Below are 23,985 nucleotides of genomic sequence, written 5' to 3'. Positions count from 1 at the left end.
GTGAGAATACAGTGTATGTTTATTGGCTATGTGAGGAGCAATACCTGTCAAATACAGCAATACAAGGTCCTGGCACGTCATCAGGTGAGAATACAATGTATTTGTATTAGTTATGTGAGGAGCAATACCTGTCAAATACAGCAATACCAGATCCTGGCACGTCATCAGGTGAGAATACAGTGTATATTTACTAGCTATGTGAGGAGCAATACCTGTCAAATACAGCAATACCAGATCCTGGCACATCATCAGGTGAGAATACAATGTATTTGTATTAGTTTCGTGAGGAGCAATTCCTGTCAAATACAGCAATACATGTTGCATGGGCTGTCGCAAACAAGCTTAATTTAATAAAATTAGGAAAAGAATGAAAAATTAATATGTATTTCTCATATTATTAAAGGTTGATTTGGTTTTATCAGTTTCCAAACATTATTTCCATCATGGTACAAGAAATACTGTTAGACCCAGGGGCCAGCCATGATATTCTAGAGAAGGAAACATACTTTTTGATTTTTGAATTATGAATAACAAAAAAAGTACTGTTTCTGTTTTATACTTTCCTAAAAAAACTCTTCAATAAAGTTTCATATAATGTATTGCACGTATTTTGAGAATTATTTTTTTTTTTGCAGGTTTAACTAATCTTACCAATATCTTTATGATGAAATGTTCATTGATTATGTAATATATACATTCCTCAATAAGAAGATGTGTACTAAAAATAATCTATTGCATTGAGATACAGTGTGTTTTTTTTTCCCCTTGTAGAAACTCCTCGATTTGTGTTCAACAATACCCCCAATTGTGATGTCGTCCATGGCAGCCTGTCAACAAGCCTACGAGTTTTGTTTGGCCTCTCTGTTATTGGTATTTTAATCTGTATTTTCTCCTCCATGTTAGTCTACCAGCTTCTGAGTCATGAGAAGAAAAAAATTTACTGGGAACAGGTAAATAACTTAGGGTATGAAAAATCACAAATCAGATGCATGGTATTCAGGTCCACTGATATCCGCAAAACACAGATTTCAGAAATGTTATGCAAAGAATAAATCAAACACAAACACAAGAGAATAAATAAAATTTTGTTTTTACTCACTAACTGGCTTACAGGTTTTATTTTGACTCTTTTTTGGCTGATGGAGTGAGAGGCTATTTACATATGTCCACACAAGATAAAAGAAATTCTAACCTACCATGCCTATTTCAAACGAAAATGATAAAAGTGTAGTATACCACTTTGTTTGTTTGTAGTTAAGCACAAAGCTACACATTGGGCTATCTATGCTGTGTCCACCATGGGCATTCAAACCTGGTTTCTAGTGTTATAGCTACAAACTTACCTCTGGAAGGCCAGTATACCAGAACCCAATTCTACATACATCACTGACTTTTCCAAATCATATTTATATGGGAGAAAAACCCCTAACTCGTACCAATTTGTACAAGTATTTATGTTGCCCCTAGAGATAGACTTTTACCCCTCACCAAGAAGGACAGACACAGGGCAAAAATGGTACGAGTTTCTAGCCATAAAAGTATGCAATGTTTACCTGAGTAAAAAGATTAGTGTGTTGTGTTTACATTTGGTTAACAAGAATTCATACTACATGCAGAACACCTGCACAAAAATTTAGAAAAATGACATCATGAGTAGATGTATTCTATACAAGTTATGGAAAGGTGAAATTTATAGCTATTCCAGTCATAACATAAACTATGCAATGGATACTTGTAACAATTTCAAGAATTGAGGAGATAAACCTTGCTCAAAACTGTCACCAAGCTTATTTCATCATGATCACTCCGAATAACTGGCCAGCAGATGGTTTTTCTAGCATTTATTTTGTACTGGAATAGTTTTGATTTCTTGACTTATTTTTTATACTACTAGATTCATAAGCAAAGCATAAATGATATTAATTTATTCTTAACTTGACTATGTAAAATCAGCAAAAAAATCATTTTAATTATTGTAGCCACAATTAAAGTTTAATTATATCTGTAAGTAAATATAATTTACTATTTGAGAAAATGTATCAATGGCTGATACACTTTAATCAAATAAAATTTTTTCCTCACTTATGTAATCAAAGAATTTTTGTTTTGTTTTGAATGGGAAAGGGTCTGGCATAGATCCCTGAATAATACAAAGAAATTGTGTTTTCTGATGCCATAAGTTTAAACATGCCTATGGCACTGAATGAAATATTAAGAATTCTATCAGTAGCCTTAAATTTTGTTGCACTTATATAACAAAATAATAAATGGAACTGCAAAGAATCAAATAAAATATACCATATTTTCCTCAGTCTTGCATTTATTCTAAAATGCAGAGAATAAATAAAAGGTGATTATTTTGTTTTGAATATTGTGCAAAGTTACATGAGGGCTATCCGTACTAGCTGTCCCTAATTTAGCAGTGTTAGACTAAAGGAAAGGCAGTTAGTCAACACCACCCACACTTTGGGCTACTCTTTTATCAACGAATATTGGGATTGACCATTACTTTATAATGCCCCCACGGCTGAAAGGGCGAGCATTTTTGGTGTGATGGAGATTTGAAACCACGACCTGCAGATTGCCAGTCGAATGCCCTAACCACCAGGCCACCAAACATGAATAAACACAAGTGAACAAAATCTTTGTTCATAATAGTTGTTTATTTTGCTTACTGGCTGGTTTTCAACTTTCCTATGACTTTTACTGAATGCTGGGGTTGATATGAAATGTCCATGCAGGAAAAAAAGACATGAGGATTTCTCATTTACTGACGAAAATTCTGACAAAATGTTAAAAATGCTGTATACCAGAATCCAGTGCAACATACATCACCAAATATTACAAGTAACATTTATAGTGTAGAAAACCACTAATTCCTATAAACCTGTACAAGAAGCTGAACCACCACACAGGGCAAAAGTGACACAGATTTCTTACCATTGGCATTCAAAGCTTTATCTGATTAAAGGATTAATACATATTCAAGATCTTGCAACATTTGTTTTAACAATACAGTATCATACTAAAAGTGGATCGAAGATTTATCTGAATAAAGATACATTCTGTAGTAGTTATGAAAGGGTGAAATTCATCAATATTTCATTCATTACGATGAGATTTCAAGAGTTAGGAAAAATTACTATTTGATGCCATTAACTGATTGAGAGCAATACTTGTACTTTAGGCAAAATGTCATCTGGAACTCGGAAGAGGTTCCCAAACTGTGGTTCTCAACAGGTATCAGGATGTGTCACAGAACAAGACACAGTAAAACATCAACATACTTCAGTTTTAAAATTATTTATAAGAGCACAATTACACTTTACTGAAATCCATAAAAACAGTACCCTCACCACCCAGAAGAACATGGATCCCAAAAAAATTGCCTGGCTACTCGGGTGGAAAGCAGGTTGGGAAATCCTGGCATGTGTTACACTCCTTTCATTAATAGTGAATTAAACAATTTTAAAGCCTTTTTTGTTTTATGTAGAGAATCTACTTTATATTTAAATGGAACATTAGAGTGTCATTTTTAGGTAAGCTTATAAGTCATTGTTGGTCAATACAGTATTGTATCAGCAGAACATGCTTCCATACATAAGCCCCTCCCCTTCATGTTTATTCCCGATATAATAAGCAATAAACACTAATTCAAATACTGACCAAATCATAAAATTTAATATTGGGAATGTTACACCAGACACATCTTTACCTAGGATGCTTTGTTTGTTTGTTTAGAATTTAATGTTTTGTGTATTAGTAACATTAGGAAATAATTTTAATATGAATTTCCTTCATGCTCACTCACTTTATTAAAGACAGATATCGGTATCACATAATGTTTACGATAAATCAAATCTCCCAGTACCGTTTTATTAGAGCTGGTCTAGTAAATAGTATTAGAAGGTAATATAAATAAGACACCTTGGAAGTGGGTAATGTTGAACTTGTCCTATTAGAAGAACCACTTGTTAAAACATAATGTTCTGAATTTAATCATATTGGTACACATTAAAACTGTTAAAAAGATATGTTGAAGTCCTAAGAAAGAAAAGAAACTTGCTAAACAACTTAGCAGAACTGCTATTGGGCATTTTAGCATAAGATTGTACCACAAAATTTACTAAAAATATGATAGCAAATAATTTCTAAGGTCATGTGTAAAGTTATAAATATATTTTTGATACCTGTGTCTATAAATCTTACTATAAGCGCTAAGGTATCTATGCTTGATGCATTAATTTTATTTTAAATTTCAATCTCGAAAAGATATGCTTATTCTCAAATAATGATAAAAATAACAATTAGTGAAAAAAACCCAAAGAAAATGGAACAAACTGTCAGAAGTTTGATATTAGAAAAACTAGTTTCGACATGTTCGTGCATCCTCTTCAGTCTCGCGTTGTCTTCTAGTTTCTCTACTATCAGACTTCTGACAGTTTCATTTACTGTGGTTTTTCACCTATTCTCAAATATCCTTAACATGTTAAAAAGTATGAAAAGTCAAACATATGTATGTATTAATCAGTTTTCATAAATATACTCTCGTATGCTCCATTCTAGTTGGAGTTAAGAAGAAGGTTCATCTATGCCCGCCATGCAAATCATCCACTTTGCAGCTGTTACGAGGACCTGTATCCATGGCCTCTGTGGGAAATGTTGGATTACCGTTTTCTTAGTGCTCAACATTTGAACTCAACTCCTCTCACCCAAGAAGAATCTCCTCCTCAAGTAACACAAGTACTGGCAAACAGTGCACAAAGTGGTGGTCAGCGACAAACTAACTGGAGATGGCTTCCCTGGCCTTTGCGTAGTGCTACTAACAGAATTATCAACACCCGTGGCTCTACTAGCAATGTGAGAAGTAGTTTTATCAGAAGACTAATTTCTAGAGAAATATGGAGGGAGGAAACAACTTCTCCTTCGACATCCACCCCACAAGAGTCTCCCCTACGACCAGATTCTCCCCAGGCATCTCCATGGAGAAATAATACTGGTCACATGTTTCGTCCTCATGTACGTGCTACAGCAGCTCAAGAGCGCTTTGGTGCCTATTCCAGACCTACAGGTTCAACTAGACCATTAGTCACACATAGAAGAACTCGCTCTAATGATGGTATTTTTCACCATTTACAGATCAACTCTTCAGCTCGATATAGCCCTTCCTTCGCACCAACTGAAAATTTCGAGATCCCTCGACACATGTGGGGCCCACCACCTCCTTATTCTCATCCACCTTCTAATGAAAACTTTTCAGGTTTACAGTTTGGTTCAGGGAACATGAGACAAAATGGTTTCTCACATGAACAAGAAACCAACTTGGGTATACCTCCAAATACTACAGTTGTGACTGTGGAATCTCAAGTACATGAACCCGAAACAAATGGTGCTGCATCCAGTTGCTCCAAAATAAGCACACCTTTGTCAGAAAGGAAGTTAATGTGTCACTTCTCTTCATCTGATGGAATTACTCTGACCATAAGTAACAATTTATTGAATATCTGCAACAATGATGATGCTGAACTGGATGAAGATAAACAAGATAATTCCTGCATTGTTGAAGTGCATGTACCTTACATTGTTCAAAAAGATGACATAATATTTAATACCCTACCAACCAGAAGTTCAAAGAAAAAAGACCCAAATCTATTCAAATCTTTATCTAATATTCCCTTGTGTTTATCAAAGAAACTTAATGAAATGAATCAAGAGAAACATCACTCTAATAACCTTTCCATGATTGAGTCATGCTGTGAGATTAAGAATGTTTTGCAATGTTCTGTGGAGGACCTCTCCAAGTTTCAGGAGATAAAAAACGCAATCTGTGATAAATTAACCTATAAAACATTTTCTGAAAGAGACATGTATGATGAAGACAGCCAAAATTTCTCTTCTGCAACAGATCCTTCTCCATCTTCCTTAAGTTTCCAAGCAACCTTTATAGAACACCCTTCAGACTTTAAATCTAGTATCATGATAGCTACTAGTCCTTCTACTCCTGTTACTGAGAATGTAACTCTTAATGATAAAATGTATGCCCAATCCATGCCAAACCTAAGCCTATCCAACTCTCCAACAGCTGCAAGTATACTGTTTCAAATACCTTCTAGTGATAATACTTCAACCTCTCAAGATTTTGCAGATTTTGATTTAGATGAAGACAGCAGCCCTCTGAATTTTGATAGCCTTTCTTCTGATGCAACTTCTGCACCATCCCTTCCAGAAGATGAGCAACACTTTTATGGAAGTAACCAGTTGTTGTTCAACCATCAAGACATTCCTAAAGATGAGCACCATCTTCACTGTGATGAATCTCGGCTACCTGGAGAAATTGGGTGCAAATTTTCAGGTTCATCAACAGCTGTAGCATCTGGTCACACACTTCCAATAGATAAGAGTCAAACGTCCATGAGGGATACTTCTGAACAACAAGATTATCTTTCATGCCCCGAGTCTGAAGCTATATGTGAAGACAGAGGCTACTCAGACCGTGGCTCAATTGAACCAAAGTACTTATCTACAGATATTAGATCTCCTTCTCAAAGTGTTCCTGGTCCCAGTGAAAATACTCCAACCTTGTTTAGAGAGAGTTTTATTGTAACAATCAAAAGTGTGAATGTGTAATTAAAAAAACAAACAAAAAATAATAGTGATGATCCATTTTACTCTTTTTTTGTTGAATAGTTAAAAAAATTAAAGGTTCTTGTGAGAACAACTTTTTATGATCCAAGTTTCTGAGGAATAAATAAATATGCCAAGAACATACACAAAAAAATCACACATGGAGTTGCTCCCCCAAATTAAAGAAAAACATATACATAAATAGATGCCTCTCAGAACTAAAGCATCCATCTGATGAGATGTGAATAGCTGTATAATGAGCTTGATAATTAAAATCAAACTCTGAAATTGTGCAGAAGTGCTTTTGATATTTTGGATACTAGTTAACTTATATGTACATATATATTTTTTCTGATTAAATAATGTAGTGAATAATTAACAGACAGAGTCCAATTCTAAGCACTTAATGAAGTAAAGCAGGTTGATTAAGTTTTATTTTCAGTTTTTATAGTTTAAATAAATTACCATTGCTACATTTTTTCAGTTGCTCATGCTGCTAAGGAACAAGTTAAATGTACATTCAAATACGTATATAATGTAAATCCTTATTAATTCAACTTTTCAACAAAAATTTTAACCTCCATTAACCAGTGATACAACCGATTAGTTAAAATTCAGGTAAAGATAATGATTAACTGGACATTTGAGCAAAATTCTCATACTTTTTCTGTAACTCTAGGAACTCGCCAGTTTATCATGAATCAAGATTTTCCAGTGAACAATGTCTGTTTTTAGTATGTGCCAACAACTGACAATGATATTCCGACACAAAATTTTAACATCTTGATTACAGAGAACATGTTTGTTAACAAAAGCGTTAAACTTATGTTGCCTGATAATTAGACCAAATATTAGAAGTTAATTAATAAGGAATTTAATCACATAAGGAAACTTGAAATTATAAATCAAGAAAATTTATTCTTTGTATAATAATTTTACGATATTAAAAGGAAATAATTTGTATTACTGTACAGTACTTAAGTGATTAAAGATTAATATTGTAGTACTTTTATTCACTTGTCTTTCTAAATGAAGAAAATTATAAATCATTCGCTTTTATACAGTATAATAATTTATTTATTTTCCTTGCCCACTAAATATCTACCACTGTTATTACAGTGATCGAATTGTTCATTTTAAGTAACTATAAAATGGTTACAAATGTATAAAAAAAAGCAAAGAATTGCAGGATGTAAGAAATCTGGTTAAGTCCATTTCTATAGTGTATATGAACCAATCCTTAAACACCTTGTAATGAATAAAGAAATTTTCAAAATTAAAAACTGTACATAAAATATTAATAAATGAAAATGCATATTTTATCTCACCTTCTAATATCTAACTGATAGTTTTTTTTTAATTACAATGTTTGGAATAGTTTTATCCAAAAGGTGTTTTGAATGTATATTTATCTACTTACAACAATATACAATGAAGGAACCTTCTTGTATTAAACCAGTATCTTCTTTTGAATAATCTTTTGTGTGATGTATTCTCAGATCAAAATAAACTGATACATATTACACGAGATGTTTTTCATCACATGCACATATATATTTAAATTTTCTAACGGAACAAAACATAAACCTTAAATCAAGAAAGCTGAGCTTTATGAAGATGCCTCTTCTAGTCAAATATAAAATTAATTAATCTATACAAGTTTTATGGCAGTATTAAATAAAGGTTTTTAAAATTTGTAATGGAAAGTGCTTATGCAACATGTGAATGACAAGGAAGAAGTAAATTTGAACAACTAAACTAGTTCTTTCATATTTCAGTAAGCAGACTTACACTAATGTATTACTATAACCTAATGAAAAGTACTTTGATTTTAACTCTCTAGTCAGTTTGTTCAAGCTTCTATTGATTTAACACATATTTAAAGAAGTAAAAATGTATGAAAATCTAAGCTCCTTTTTGGTGACAAAATCCTGATATTTAAATCAAACAGTTAACTAATTGAGTATTACATCTTCTGCTGCTCAGATAAACTAAGCCTACTCAATGACAAATGTCACAATTATCAATATTACAATTCAATCATGCTTTATGTACCAGTTTCCAGTACCATAAAGTATGCAACTTTTGAGATTTTTATCAATCTCTAGTGCACGAAAGGACATAGAATGGGGCCCATGGGAAAAAAATAAATAAATAATGAAAGTGGTCCTTGGTGGTGAAAAGGTTGGGAATCACTGCTCTAGTGGCTAAAAGTGTTTATTTCCCAAGAGCCACAGTAAATGTAGGTCTTTCTGAACACCATTTTGATTGCAGTGATACTTTTATCATTCTTTCACCTTTGACTGAGGTATTTCAGTTTGAAAAGCACAAAATTCTTATAACCGCCATGTGGCCTTATGTAGTTTCAATGTCAATAACCAGAAGCCAGGTATAACAAGCTGAACTACTGTGCATAATCCATTCTCTCTAGAAATTGTTCAAAGAAAGGAAGCGTATTTAGGTTATTGTATTGACCATTTCAAAGTTCCTTCAGAATCTCTAAAGCTCCTTTTGTACAATAATGTGGTACTTCCAGATAAACTGTTTTCCTCAACAGATTCATTAAAACCCACAACTGAGAGATCTGATAGAAAATGTATTACAGAGTTAAAATGAGTCATCTTGGTTTGACTAAAGTTTAGAGGAGAGAAAGAGACTGGACACTATGTTAAAAATAGTGAAAACAATCTTTATTCAGTAAAAACGAAGCACGCAGGTGGAAGACAGCACCTTTACAGGAGATTGAAAACTTTCATAAGTCTATGTTCTCTAAGTTTGTTGGAAGCTGGTGAAAATCTGTTCCAGATTGAAAAAACAGTATTATACAAATAGTTCTACAATGTTATCCATGGTGCATGGATTACTTACTTGCAGTTCGTCATTTCAATCAAAAATATGGGTGGATGTCTCCTGATCCAGTAGAAAACATCTCGGACACTGCCAGCTTTCACTTAGCATGTTCTACCTTACAGCAATCTTTCTAACAATGATGCACATGACACTCACAGGAGAGTGACCCAGAACAAAAGATTATTAAATTAAAAAGAACTACATTCCACAGCATGCGTGAATCTTTTTGAAACTTTTAGGTGAACTTCAGTAAGAGTTCACCTTACTAGAAACTGGAGGTAAACAAAAAACCTAGTATACTTGCATACTACAATAACATGGATGACCAGCTATTCGCAGAAAACTAGACAGTTTCATTCTAGTGCATGTAGATTTCAGGTTACCTGAAGCAGTTAGTAAACAAGTTTAATGTCCCCATGTTAATATTTGGGGTAAGTGATCTTCTCAATTGACTATATGGACCCACAAAACATTTCATCCTTCATAGTTAAGTTTGTGTTTCTGAACATGGTTTTAGATCGTCTCACTTTCATCATCTGTCCTAGGTGTTTGCTGAGGTCTTAGGCTACCTATTCTATGGCTAGATTTCAGGTTACCTGAAGCAGTTAGTAAACAAGTTTAATGTCCCCATGTTAATATTTGGGGTAAGTGATCTTCTCAATTGACTATATGGACCCACAAAACATTTCATCCTTCATAGTTAAGTTTGTGTTTCTGAACATGGTTTTAGATCGTCTCACTTTCATCATCTGCCCTAGGTGTTTGCTGAGGTCTTAGGCTACTAATCCAAACCATTTTTTCCTCATGTTTTTGCTGAAATCTGTTCATTCTCAGAAGCACATCTTTTTCTTAGATCTTTTTTGTCTTGAAAGATCAGAATAGAAAACCATGATTGATATCTTACTGAAACACCGAAAATTCCTGCACCTATGGGCCTGAGCCCCAAATCGTTTAAGCACCTAGCAATGCCTCTGGTGGTAAAATCTCAATTATTCTGCTAAAAAATTGTAACTGCTATTTTCTTCTATTGTGGGTAACCACCTCCTACCCTATGTTTGTGATACTACCATAACTAACAAAATAAATACATATTTCATTTTTTAAACCCAATTGCCTTAACAGTTACATTAATTCTGTTTCAGAGCAACTAGTCACATATAGTGAATGGAAGTTTATACATGAAGCATTGCAGGCATAAGCTCCCCTGACTTCCCTAAATTTAAATTGCTTCCCAAATGCAAGGCTTGTAAGTAGTAGTTACATGTCACAGAAAGTGAATCCCTTTTACTCTGTAGTCCTATGTCTCAGTAAGGTGCATTTTATCATTCCAGCATTGCAGTTTTTACTAAACTACATATATGTAGAAACTGATACTCTAAATCTCTGTTTCAGACTGATTACAAGCCTTCATCAGAAGTATAAACTGTATATTATGCTTCTAACAAATGACCACAATCATTCCAAAAGCTAAGGTTTAAAATAAATAGATCCGTATTTCTGAATGTACTAATTTGAACACCAGTATTTGCCACAAAAGTAGTTTTCTTTTTAAACTTACTACCCAAAAGTTATACATAAGATGCATTTTTTTTTGTTTATTCTATATTAATCTTTAAATTTTCTTTTATCTGTAGCAACTAAGGTTTTCCATTTATTTTACTGTAAACTCTGTAGTTTTCAATTATAAGAAAAAACCCACAGTAACCACAAAACTATACTTTTTTCTGTATCATACTGGAAAGTCTTTACAGTTGGTGGTAAACTGACAATTTCCTGTTACAGTAATTAAAGTACACCCAGACCAACATTTCTATGGGTTTCCACCTTTCACATATTCATACAGTTTTCTGCAGTTTCTTGTTTTCATTAACGGATGTAAGGAGTGGTTTGTGCATTCATTGATCCTTCTTGAAGAAGAGCAAGATTTTCAGTGAATTATTTTGTGCAGTTGACTGGGATATGTGCAACTTGTCAGTAATCATTTCCCAAATCTGGGTTCCTGGACAACTAGTCTTTGAGCTTGAGCAAGACACATTAGTGGCAGTCCTGCCTGTGACTATATGTTCATCTTACATCTTTGTATGGGTTTCCCCTGCCAATGCTATTAAATTGTCATATATAAAGTTGGTGTGCATCAGGATTTGAATATCTTTGCTCTTTCACTACATGTATATCTTTTCTTGGAAAAGTTTGGATCACAAACCTCCAGCACCAGTCCACGCGTGGTGAAACTGCAGTTAAACAATCTATAAATTGCTACAAACCAAATACACAATTACTCAAAACCCCCACTGCACTAACATGCACATTTCACTCTTGCCAACTGTGATCAATCTTCTGCAGAGTACATTACAATTCTTAATGAAAATATAATGACATAGTTGCACAAAAATTTCTTTTCCAGAAGATACCTAATAGCAACCTTCTACACTTAATCACGAAGAGTTTGGAGTGTACATCACCAACTTATACAGTACTTTAAAACCAGATTGTGGAAAAATTTAGGTTTGGCTTTTAATTTTTATCACCTGTAACAATAATGAGTGAAATAATCTAAAAATATATCTATTGCAAAGCTTCTCAGAGAAGGTTTTGTTATGAAGCCAGTTTTAATACCACACCTATGCACAAATGTATACATAAAGATTTCACTTGAAACTATTATTCTTAACCTTGTCTCTGACATCCATATGAAGTTAATTGATAACACACCCTTGTAAGTTTGGTTTACTTAATGTGATCTTAGAATCTAATGACCACAGTTAGTGGAGGGCCTCAATGCAAAGCTCTTCAAGTAGTCCATTCCAAATATAGCCATAATCATAACTTAGCCTTTTTTGTTTGATTTCTGACAATTTAGCTAACACAACGTTGAAATAAGAGAGCCAGAAACTGATTCTGCTGAATATTAACTAGCTTCCAAATTGAAAAGTTAAGTATGAAGCAAGGTCATCTTCAATGTTAGGCAAATGCATGTTTTCCTTCAAGATATGTAGCCACAATTGACCACATAACCTTTCAACAATTTTTTTTCCAAGTTTCTTTTTTCAGGATGATATTAGGACCTTAAAATAACAAGTGCAAATTATGTTTAAGTCACCCCAATTAGATAAAGTACATGGTTCCCCCACACTTTGACAGAATGAAAGTCCTTGAAAATTTGATCTATGCTTGTAATGTATCATTACCTATAATGAAATGTAAAAATACAAAATATTTACGTATTTTTAATAAGGACAAAACAGGCTGTATGTCATCTTGCAAAGTTTCAATATAATTGGTCATGCTGTTCCCACATTATTCATACTTTATCAGAACATGCGCAACAAAGGAAGTTTATCCATTTATGATAGTGCATACCAACCAAACACACGCTTTAATTTACATCCAGAAAAACGTTAAGGCAGAAACAACACTACAGATTTTAACAATTGTGATTATTACACTTCATCCATTTATGATAGTGCATACCAACCAAACACACGCTTTAATTTACATCAAGAAGAACGTTAAGGCAGACACAACACTACAGGTTTTAACAATTGTGATTATTACACTTCAATTTTTAAACACGTGGAAGGAGCAAATTGTTCATTGTCCTAAAACGGAATATCATTTAACAAGTATGCATCTCGTACGTCACATATTTTATGATGCAAGTACACATGAAACTTACTTGCTAACCATATACTGTAGTATATTCATATTTCTCATATCTATAAAACAATTGCACATGTTAACGAAATCATCCACTGTTATGTAGTGCATTCTATTATTTTTACAAAAGCTTTGAAACTGTGCATATCAAGTTAATCTGTTATCAAAAGTGTTGAAATATATGAATTAATGTGACCATATATTTATTAATTTACAAATATTTTCAGGTTTATGCAAGTTGTTCACGAGATCACCACATTATGCTTGCGAATAACAGTTGTAAATTCTAATTATACATACAGGACACTTATAAATGGAACCAGACCTGATGATAAAACATCCACAATGTTTATAGTTACATTACTCTTATGCCATCATGATGTATAATCATCCTCGAAGAGGCTACAGTAACTGGCACAGACTCTAATGTTACCGCACGCTAACATGTTTATCACTGAAAGTTTGCATAACAGCATTACACCACTCAACTGATTCACGAGTTAAATTGTTTTTTTTCTTGCATAATGCTGCTTATTATATATAAAATAAAAACTATTATTAAGTAAAACTTTTACTTAAAGTACTTTTTTTCTTTTATGGACCTTGGATTTAGACAGAATGAAAAATGCTACAAATTGCCTGTACTTCACCATATTAGCACTACACAGTAATTAATATCTCAATCTGAAGAGCACACAATGGTCTTAAAGCCCATAATTTCAAAAAACTATTAATACAATTCTTTCAAGTTGTACATGTTCATCTTTAGTCTTTTCTGTTCCCAGCATCTTGCTTGACAAATAGTAAATTTTCATAATACATTACTAAAATCTCTTATTCTTTATAGGTTATCAGGTTTATGAATAACACATAGTTCAGTATCCTCAGAAAATCTTACATATACCATATCATTAGCTACTGTCAATTCTGGATTTCAATATTTTTTAATTCAAATTTCTTATATATTGTTATCCATATTTTTTTTAATGGAAGTCTTCATTAACCTTCACTGGCAATATTCTACCTGTTTCTATAAGATATAGCCTCTCAATGACCCCTGCCCAAGATGTAGGCATCATAACAACGTGTGCTCTATGTAATGCTGAGTGGTGTATATTTTGTTTTATAACGAATTAAAACAAAATTACTGATAGATCATTTTATAATTGTCAGTTATTTTTGATAATTAATTGAATAAATATAAGTACCTATAGGAAATAAAAAGAAAATATTCATCAAAACTGTGTACACTTGTTTCTACTGAAATAATCAAACTGTTCATTTTGCCTTCTTTCAAGTCTTCCCTATACAATGAGGTAAAACACCCAGGATATCCCACATTTCTTTTACAACTACTCACCAGTGGGGCTGTTTTATTTATGCACTAAAATTTGCAAGATGAAAATAACGTATTCATTAGAACCAGCCTATCTCATAAATAGTAATTTGTTAAGAGCTTTTAGTTTAGTCTGTAGTAAAACAATCCTCCAAGACCGACTTTTAGGAAGATGAGAACTTACCCATTGTTTACATACTCGATGACAATTTATGATAAACAAAGACTGACATACACTGATTATCTATACGTAAAATAAGCATACTGAAGTGCTAAATGCACCAAATTAACCTGTATGTGATTTTTTGGGGTTAATGATTTATTTTTTGACACCTGTCCTAGAAGTATCACTGAATCCAAAGAAGCTTCCAAACTTTTCTGGTTTTGGTCCGTGGAATGAAATTCATATGTTTCTTGGACAAGGAACACAAAATATAGAATTCACCGACTTTTCCCCAGTCTCCTTGACCCGTGCAAACCACAGATGCGGTACCTGTCTACAAGATGGGGTGGATTTTCTATGTACCAGTGACAATTTGACTTTCAAACATTAACTCAATCCACAACTTTTTATGTAGTAACCATTGTATAAATATGGTGTATATCCATTCATCATGTACTGAAATATGACGACAAGGTTGGGGAAGATTTTCTACATAACAACGATCTTCCAAATTTAATCAGGTTAAGAACTTTGCATGTAGTACCAGTTCTAAAAGTTTGATCAAAACCAATCCATCCACTCTTGAGATATCCTGTCCACAAGATTGGGACACACAGACAGACGCAAACTTCTGCCTAAAGAAATTTTTGTTCATTTGTTTCATAGATGCACCTTATTCTCTGTGAGTACAAAATAAGCTTGTTCAGGAAGTTATATCTCTTGAAGAGGTAATAATTTTCATTCTACATGAAACATCTGATGCATCATCAGCCAAAACGCCTTTTTTTTCTTCTTTTTACAGAGAGAACTTCAGGAAAACATGTTTTAAATGTGGTATTATTAAAACATACAAGTATTCACTGTGATCTAGGTTTAAACACATGTTTGACTTTGTTCTAAATATTATTAATTTACATTTATAACAATTAAAAAATCCTAAATTTTAAAACTAGCCTCTTATTAGTGACCATTTAAAGATGTCTAATTCCACACTCAGGGAAACTAACCATAACTTTTGTGATTTCAATGAATACACATTTTCTTTGCAAGTTGAAACTATTCACACACACACACAAAAAGTACTATTCACTGCATCCATTTTACTTTTGTATCAAACAATGAAACATTACATAAATGTATTTTATTTCTTGGAAACGTTTTCTATGAGGAAAAACAGAAATACACTACAAAAAATTGACACAAATTTCATTGAAATACATAAAATGTGGCAATTAAAACTTTTGTCCTTACATTGTTTGTTCAAATGATTATGTTTATTCTTTGTGGGCAAGTTATCGCTCTTAACAAAGTTTACGAGTATTCTAGAAACACATACACTCATACACGTGACAAAATAATAACACTACTATGTCAATAGCTATCCAAGACAATGTTTGATATTCAAGACATATCTTACAACATATAAAGATATTATCTGATAATAAAAACCAGACAGAAAATAACAGAAACAAAAGGTCCCTAACACAGCAGTTAACTTTTCAATATCTGCTCATAGGTCCTCCCATGTATCGATTTCCTCCGTAGGATCCCCCAATACTGGAGTGAGACATAGAACCACCAGAGCCCATGCTAGAACTACTGTATATACCAGACTGAGTTTGTTGTAGCATACCTTCCTGTGGACTCATTGTACTGTCCATTCTTCTCCACTGGTTTTGTGAAAAACCCACCTTCCTTGATTCAGAGCTCCAGCTACCAGACATGGTGGCACCTGAGCTCCTTTCAGCATTCCAGGAACCACCTCGTCCACCGCGAAAGGATCCCCTTGAATGCCTTCCACCTTTACCCCTTTCAATGAATCTGCCTCTGCGATCTTGACTTCGTTTGTCATATGTTGTTTTCCATACCTCTTTTGGACCTCGGTGATTTGGTTCCCTCTCACGCGAGGCACTACTATGGCCTGTTTCTTCTCTGGGTGTAGATCCTTCATATCTTCTCGACTTTTCTATTACTCTATTTTCTTCCCGATCAGTGCTTTCTGAAGTTCTTCTAGAGCCTCGACGAACGGGAGAAAAATCAGTTTTAGCAGATATGTTGAAATCCTCCCCTCGGCCCCCTGATTTTCCAAAACTGTCATGTCGGCTAAAGTTCTCTCTGTAAAGAATTTCAATTTCATCTTAACATTGATTATGATTTCACTGCAATTCATTTCTGTTTAAGCTTACAACCGCTAACTTTGAATATCAATAGTGATTAAGAAATAAGCTTAAGGTTTGTATAAAAAAAATATAAAATAATACAACAGAACCTACTAACAGTTTATCACAAATGTGAAAACAAAGCAAGTTGTTCTGTTTATATCTGGTTCACAGTACATTTCCAAGTTTTCATCAGAGCAAAGTTGCCAAGGATTGATCGAAGGATGAATAAAATGTTGCAACCCTTTCTAAGGAAGGACATTTGAAGATCAAAACTGTTAAATGATGTAGAGTCAAACGATACACTTTAGAAAAGGAAGACTTCGACCTTTTCCACTGAAACGATAAAATTCCACACTAAAGTACTTTACAACAGATTCCATAATTAACCCAATCCAGAGCCACACCATCATTCACAAAGTGAAAGCTGTGGTCATGGAAAATAACTCAAAAGATGAAAAGCCATTGCAATAAAGTCAAGTAATACCTCCCGTTACCACTATTACGATAATAAACACAGATTTGAAGTCGATAAAGGATCACAAACCAAAATGTTGCACCTCAAAATTAATGGTAGTTTACACAAAACTGGAGAAACTAGAAGCACAACAATCTAATTCAGCCTCATACCTGCCAAGTTTTTTGATGCAGTTTCAGTTAACTTTTGTACTTGGTCTGTTTAAAAAACAACAGTATATAATAATAATAATGATCTACATATAAGTGAAAGGCCTATGGAACGTTTGCCAAATGTGTGGTCTAAGCCTGACTTTGCCATCCTTTGTAGAAGCTTGTTACAATGGAAGAATTAGTACCTAGAGAAGTATGTTCTAATAAGATGCAATTAATCACACAATATGACAACTGTTTCAATAATTCATCATTTAAATAGGATACTTTCTCTTTTAAGTCCTTAAAAATGTTGTCTTGAGTTGTTTTTTTTTATATATTGGAATGATGTTGTACATAAATCCAGTATCATATCAATGATACTACATAGTATTGGTTTAAAAGAGGATGACTCGCTGAATCTTTTATTTTTCTATTTTTTAATTAAACGCCATATATCAAAGATTTCTATTCACAATTAGTTAATGTAATACAATAGCAAAGCATCCTGTATGTTGTCTTTCAATTTAACAAAATAATTTTAAATTTAAAAGAACCTTAAAAAAGGGTCTTTCTATAAGTATACTCATGGAAACTTTATACAAAGATATTGTCAACATTACAAAACTAAGTTCCACACTAGTAGGAAACTTAGCTTGTGAAATATGTTTTTTTTGTTAACTTTCTTCCTTAATGAAATCACAAGGACAAAAACTTTTACTCAGCCATGATGCAGTGACTTGTGTCAAACATAGCTAATATAGTAAGCCATTAAAAGAAGACTGCTTCAAAGCACTGCAACAATAGTGTTGTGATATGTGATAGTGTTAAACATAGCTAATATAATATGAAATGATGACTGTTTCAAAGCACTACACAGTAAATAGTGAGACATGACGGTGTTACAACATAGCTAATATAGTAAGCCATGAAATGATGTGAATGCTTGAAAGCACTACAAGTATTGTGACACCTGACAGTGTTAACGCACAACTAGTATAATACGAAATGATGTGACTGAAAGCACTACAAGTGACAGTGTTAACACAAAACTAATATAGTAAGCCATGAAATGATGTGAATGCTTGAAAGCACTACAAGTATTGTGACACCTGACAGTGTTAACGCACTAGTATAATACGAATCGATGACTGAAAGCACTACAAGTATTGTGACACCTGACAGTGTTAACGCACAACTATTATAATAAGAAATGATGTGACTGAAAGCACTACAAGTGACAGTGTTAACACAAAACTAATATAGTAAGCTATGAAATGATTTGAGTGCTTCAAAACACTGCAGCAATAAAACAATGTGACATGTTATAGTGTTAAACATAGCTAATATAAGTGTTTGTTGAATTCTGTACAAAGCTCTACAAGGGCTATCTGCATGAACCATCCCTAATTTTAAATTAAAAGTAAATTTTTAGAGGGAATGCAACTAGTCAATGACATCCATCTCTAACTCTTTACCAACGAATAGTGGGTTTGGGATTGACCATCACATTATAATCTCCCAACAGCTGAAAGGGGCAAGCATGTTTTGTAATGGAATCGAACCTGAGACCCACAGATTGCAAGTGCAGCCCCCTAACTACCAGTCCATGCCACGCCAGCTAATTCAGCAGGTCATGAAATGATGTGATTGCTTACAAGTGCTGCAACACTAGTCTTGTGACACTGTATTTTGATGTCAAAACTAAATGTATTTTGAATGTTACATGAACAAGTTTCAAAATGTAAATGTAACAAGAAACCTGATGATAAAATACAAACTATTGACGTGCTCGAAGTGTGAGTATTATCATCTCATTTTACCTGTAAAATGTAGCATCACATGTGAAGATGTTTTTGTAAGTTCTCCAACTTATATTTTAAAAGGACAATCATAAAACAATGATTCAAATCGCTAAAGAACTTCAAACATTTAATTATGCACATATCCTTCAAGAAATATGTTTTAAAAATATTTTCCACTTATCACAAAGAAACCTTTAAATGGTCTCTATAAATCAAACAAATCAAATGTTGTAGTTTCCACTACAAACTATGGGCAAAAGACAAAGAAGTAGAAATCACCTGCTTTTATAAATTAAGCACAGTACATATTAAACAGCACAAAGCAACTTAGCTTTTAAAAAATGTATTCAATGTTTATCCCCGAGACACATCATTAAGAACTTTCTACATCCTGGCAACTAGCCTGTGTGTTCTGATCAAAAATGTTAGGCTTAACAATACTGACATCTAGTTTTGTAGTCCTAAATTACCACAGCTTTTATTATTAGTGAGAACAAGTGAAACTTCAAAATTAATGAATATTACCTTTCTTCCCATAGCATTGAACTTTCATGACTTACATGATTTCATTAGATAAGCCTTTATTGAGCTATGATTGGATTAAACGGCAGATTGTGATGTTTTTCTTACATACAACACAACTCAAAGGATGCTAACTTCTACCCATTTACAGTTAAATAAAAAACTGTACAAAAAATATTACAAACTTAATAGGTTGTATATTGATAGTATTTACATAAACTTCTCATATTTGTATATTTTACAAACATTTCAAACACATTAAAATGGTGGTGGAAAAGGACATATATGTAGTAATAATAATTACAAATACGAATATAGCAAAATCATTATTTTATGTAATTATTAGTTGTGTGAGTGTGTGTGTGTGTGCACACGTGCAGACATTTCCAGCTTTCTCAAATTTATATTTACTGAATGTCCGAAGCTTTTGAAATAACCATTGCTTGATAATGAAAACATTTCTTCAAACAAAGATTCATTAATTTGTTTCAATGTAGAATATATTTTAACTTTAGAATGATATCTACAATACATTTCACTTTGTTTTCTTTCATATATATCACACACATACAACATTTTATGTATACCTTTGATAATGCTTTCCGACTTGTTATTTACATGCTGCAAACAGACAACTACATAATGTTTAAAATGCAATGCAGACTACATAACCGAAAGCAGTTTTTGATTAATGCTGTAGAAGGCTTTCACAAAAACTAGTAGATGAAGTTTTCTAAAGTTTTATTTATCAGCTGTTTAAGTGTACTTGTGATTGTGCACCAAGAAAGCACAGCAAACTAGAGATGTTGCATCCCTGAAAATGTTGAACGCACCACTGAAGCAAACATTTGTACAACTGGAGATGCGGGTAATTAAAAGATATTAAAATCAGAGTAAATTTTATTGATGGACACCAAAATAAGGTCCAAAACACCAAGTAAAACAGGAAAGAAAAAATAATTTGTACACTAATATAATACGTAACTAACATAAAAATGTTAAATATTTTTTATAGTTATGTGACATTAACTTAAGAACAGTTATTCAGGCATTAAAAAGAATCTTTGAAATTAGATATGTCTTATCACACACTGCCAGCTGATTAAAACAATGAAAATTGGATTTTTAGTGTTGTTAATGTCAAAATATAAAGCTTGAACAAAACGTTATATCCATGAAATAAAATATACTTACATGAAAATGTGTATTTTAATAACAATAAATATATCCATGCAGACACTATACATACTTCATGAAAGCTATAAAGTTAGGAGGCACATTTAATTATAAAGAACATTTGGCTTTAGAGGTATTCTTATGAAAGTAGTTTTCATACTTATAAAGGGTTTTGTTAAAAAAGTAATTACAAACCTGTTGGAACTTTCACCGTGGAAAGAACCATCACGGGAGAAATGAGAAGAGAGTGCAGGTCTCTTTCTGTCTTCCCAATATGGGTCCGACTCTCTGCTACCAGTGCGGTTGAAATTCCTTTTGGATCCACGCCTTGGTTCATCCATTCGACTGAAGACAAATAAAGTTACTTATTAAAGTACTTCCTTCAGAATCAAACAAAGAACTTGGTATTTATGTTCAACCTGTGTATTACATTCTATGTTACATATGTTAATAATATTACCCCTATCATAACGTGGACTTCGGACAGTGTTTGCATAATGTGTTCCTTATTAATTACTCAATAAATGTAAATGTTTATCATAAGTTATTTTATGGAATAATATTCAATACAACAAGTAAAATGCAAATGAATTAGCATTAACTCTTATTCTAACAGCCAGATTAAACCTTAAATAATACCATTCAGAAAGGGATAAAACTCTTGGTTTATCATTTAGAAAACTTCAATTAAAATTCTAGGTACTTTTTTCATAAATCTATTTAGCTGAATATTTATTTCAAACTTACTGATAATTATAACATCAAGAAAACTTCTTTGTAAAACCCCATTAGACTTATTTTATACTATTTTTCTCCTCACAGAGAATTACTAATAATCCACAAAAAAACAGTAAAAATGTATTTTGTTTTGCAATTTATAATAATGTTTAGTTTAATTATTCATAAAATTTTTTTTTCAAAATAGAAATAAAATTTACTGGGTAATAACCTACAAGGTTTTAATAGCAAGATGTATTAAGAATTGATAATGATTATCAAAATCATTAGCATACATTTCTCCATTGTTAATCATTTTCACCAACAGCATTTAATCTGCAAGTGGGCCAAAATCCATATTTTTTAATAATGTATTAATACCCAAAACTGTAAAAACGACAAAAATCAATTTCATAGTGACCATTTATGCCCATGTAATTGACACTACATATTTTCCATGTTGATAAATAACCTATTTTTTATATGAATAAATGATAAACAAAAAAACCTGTAATAACCTGAAACTAAATTCTATAATATACAACATGAACAAGAACCAACAATATTTCCTTGAAAATCGATCTATTAAGATTTTTACTGCAAAAACGAACTGAACTAGTAGTCAGAATAGTTTTAAAGGACAGAGTAAATTAATTTTACAGCTAATTCGCAAGGCATCCACCATTGTCTAACTTTATGAATGTGACCCCTCTCTCCCATTATCAGTTGCATCATTGTCAAACTACAGTTATATTGCTTGCTCAAGGATTAAAATGTATTCTGCATATGTTTATATTGCAGTATCTTCCAGTTTGTATGCAACATTATAGATTGCATACATTTTAATGATGTTTATGATAATTTTGTGAAAAGTACAGTAAACTACACACTTGCACAGTTTGAGATTCAGTTTTTCTACTTATATATAATAAATAAATAAAATGTTGCTTTCATCATTAAACTTAATGTTAAAAGGTACTTTCATTTCTGCTATAATTCAAATTTAACTTCTTTAACTAACTTACAAAAAGTAATTAAGAGGCCTACTTATTTACATGCTGTAATATAAATCAATGCCAAATTTCTAGTCTGCTTTCGGAGAAACCCAGTAAAAGTGTTTTCATGAAACACTCAGGTTCCCTAAGAGCTTGGGTGAAAATTTTTAACTTTGTGCAAACTTTGGAGCCAAGACAATTCATTTGGCACCATTTAAAAGTTGAAGAGTCCAGCAGTTTTCAGGAAATCCATGAGATTCCCAAGGGGTGGGGTAAAAGGTTTATTTTTGTGCAAACCACAAAACCCGAGACAATTCATTTGCACTTCAAAGTCGGTTTCAGCCAGCAGTTTAGGAAAAGTTATGTGACACACAGGCACTGAAACTTATTACATAGGTTTTTCAATTTCTAAATATTATATATGTGATTTTTTAGGTGTTATTTCTTGGGACTCACCATTCACTCATACATCAAAACATTCTTAGCCAAAGTCATAAAACATTTAATTACAAAATATCCTTCACAAAAATCTGAAAGTTGTTTCCTAAAGTTTGACCTCCTTTTGTGAATGAAATTCCTTAGAAAGCTTGCATATAAGGTTGTCAATTGTTTTCATGCAAAAAAAAAAAACAGGAAAAGATAAATTATTATCCTGTTTGGTATGAATAATAAACTTAAATGATAATCTTAAGTTGATAATTCAGGGCTAGTGAAACAGTCTGGAAGTCTCATGCTTGGAGATATAATTCTGGAAAAGTTGAGTTCGCCATATTAAAATATCAATATATTTAAGTTATATTTTTAATATGATTTCATTATCATTTATTTTGGATAAAACATTTTGAATAAAATCAAAATTTGAACCTTAATTTTGATTTTTATTCCCCAGTTTAAAAAAAAGAAGTGTGGTTCCAAATGAACTAGTGGACTGGAAAGGATTACAAAATGTTATTTCTTTTATGCTAACTAATTTTTAAAAAAATGATATATTTATTGACTTCATACCTGAACTGCTGTCTACGTCTCAATTCTTCTCGTTCTCTTTCTAAGTGCTCTCTTTCCATTTTTTGTTTTTCTCTTTCCAGTCTCAAAATTTCAGCACGTTCCCTCTCCAGCTTTTCACGTTCATACCTATAAACAAAACAAAGCAAACTGGTTAATATTCCAAAAAAGATTCTTTTAAATATGTAATAAGTTTTGAATTTAACACAGATTAGGCTACCTCTAGTTGAAAACTTTTTGAAACATTGAAAAACAGGATAATGAAAAAAAATGCTGTTATAAGGATCATAACCTTTTATTCAATTTACCTCTATTATTCTAAACGACTGAACATTAAAGCCAATTTAAAATACAGCCACCTCCTAAAAAA

At 32.5% G+C, this 23,985-nt stretch overlaps 2 protein-coding genes across 8 annotated transcripts in view; one reads left to right on the top strand and one right to left on the bottom strand.

Annotated features, from left to right (window-relative positions):
* LOC106462903 overlaps positions 1–11,009 on the top strand; it is a 67,059-nt gene extending 56,050 nt beyond the window's left edge. For 5 of the 6 annotated variants that reach the window (XM_013922870.2, XM_013922869.2, XM_022390309.1 and 2 more), the window contains exons 6-7: positions 772–950; positions 4,567–9,949. In XM_013922870.2, the coding sequence (XP_013778324.1) occupies positions 772–950; positions 4,567–6,627 (2,240 nt within the window). In that variant the 3' untranslated portion in view covers positions 6,628–9,949. Of the gene's footprint in view, positions 1–771; positions 951–4,566; positions 9,950–10,065 lie in introns of those variants that run through there. The other variant, XR_002611370.1, reaches the window with a different exon arrangement.
* LOC106462902 (SAFB-like transcription modulator) overlaps positions 1–23,985 on the bottom strand; it is a 56,714-nt gene that overhangs the window by 3,677 nt on the left and 29,052 nt on the right. Inside the window, exons 14-16 of one of the 2 annotated variants that reach the window (XM_013922867.2) lie at positions 23,619–23,744; positions 21,097–21,246; positions 15,711–16,745 (exon numbers count right to left, since the gene is read on the bottom strand). In XM_013922867.2, the coding sequence (XP_013778321.1) occupies positions 16,130–16,745; positions 21,097–21,246; positions 23,619–23,744 (892 nt within the window). In that variant the 3' untranslated portion in view covers positions 15,711–16,129. Of the gene's footprint in view, positions 1–15,710; positions 16,746–21,096; positions 21,247–23,618; positions 23,745–23,985 lie in introns of those variants that run through there. The other variant, XM_013922868.2, reaches the window with a different exon arrangement.

This window comes from Limulus polyphemus, unplaced genomic scaffold, assembly GCF_000517525.1.
Source record: "Limulus polyphemus unplaced genomic scaffold, Limulus_polyphemus-2.1.2 Scaffold1278, whole genome shotgun sequence".
NCBI lineage: Eukaryota > Metazoa > Arthropoda > Merostomata > Xiphosura > Limulidae > Limulus > Limulus polyphemus.
The sequence above is the reverse complement of the archived record's forward strand: the minus strand, read 5'-3'. Positions and strand labels throughout refer to the sequence as shown.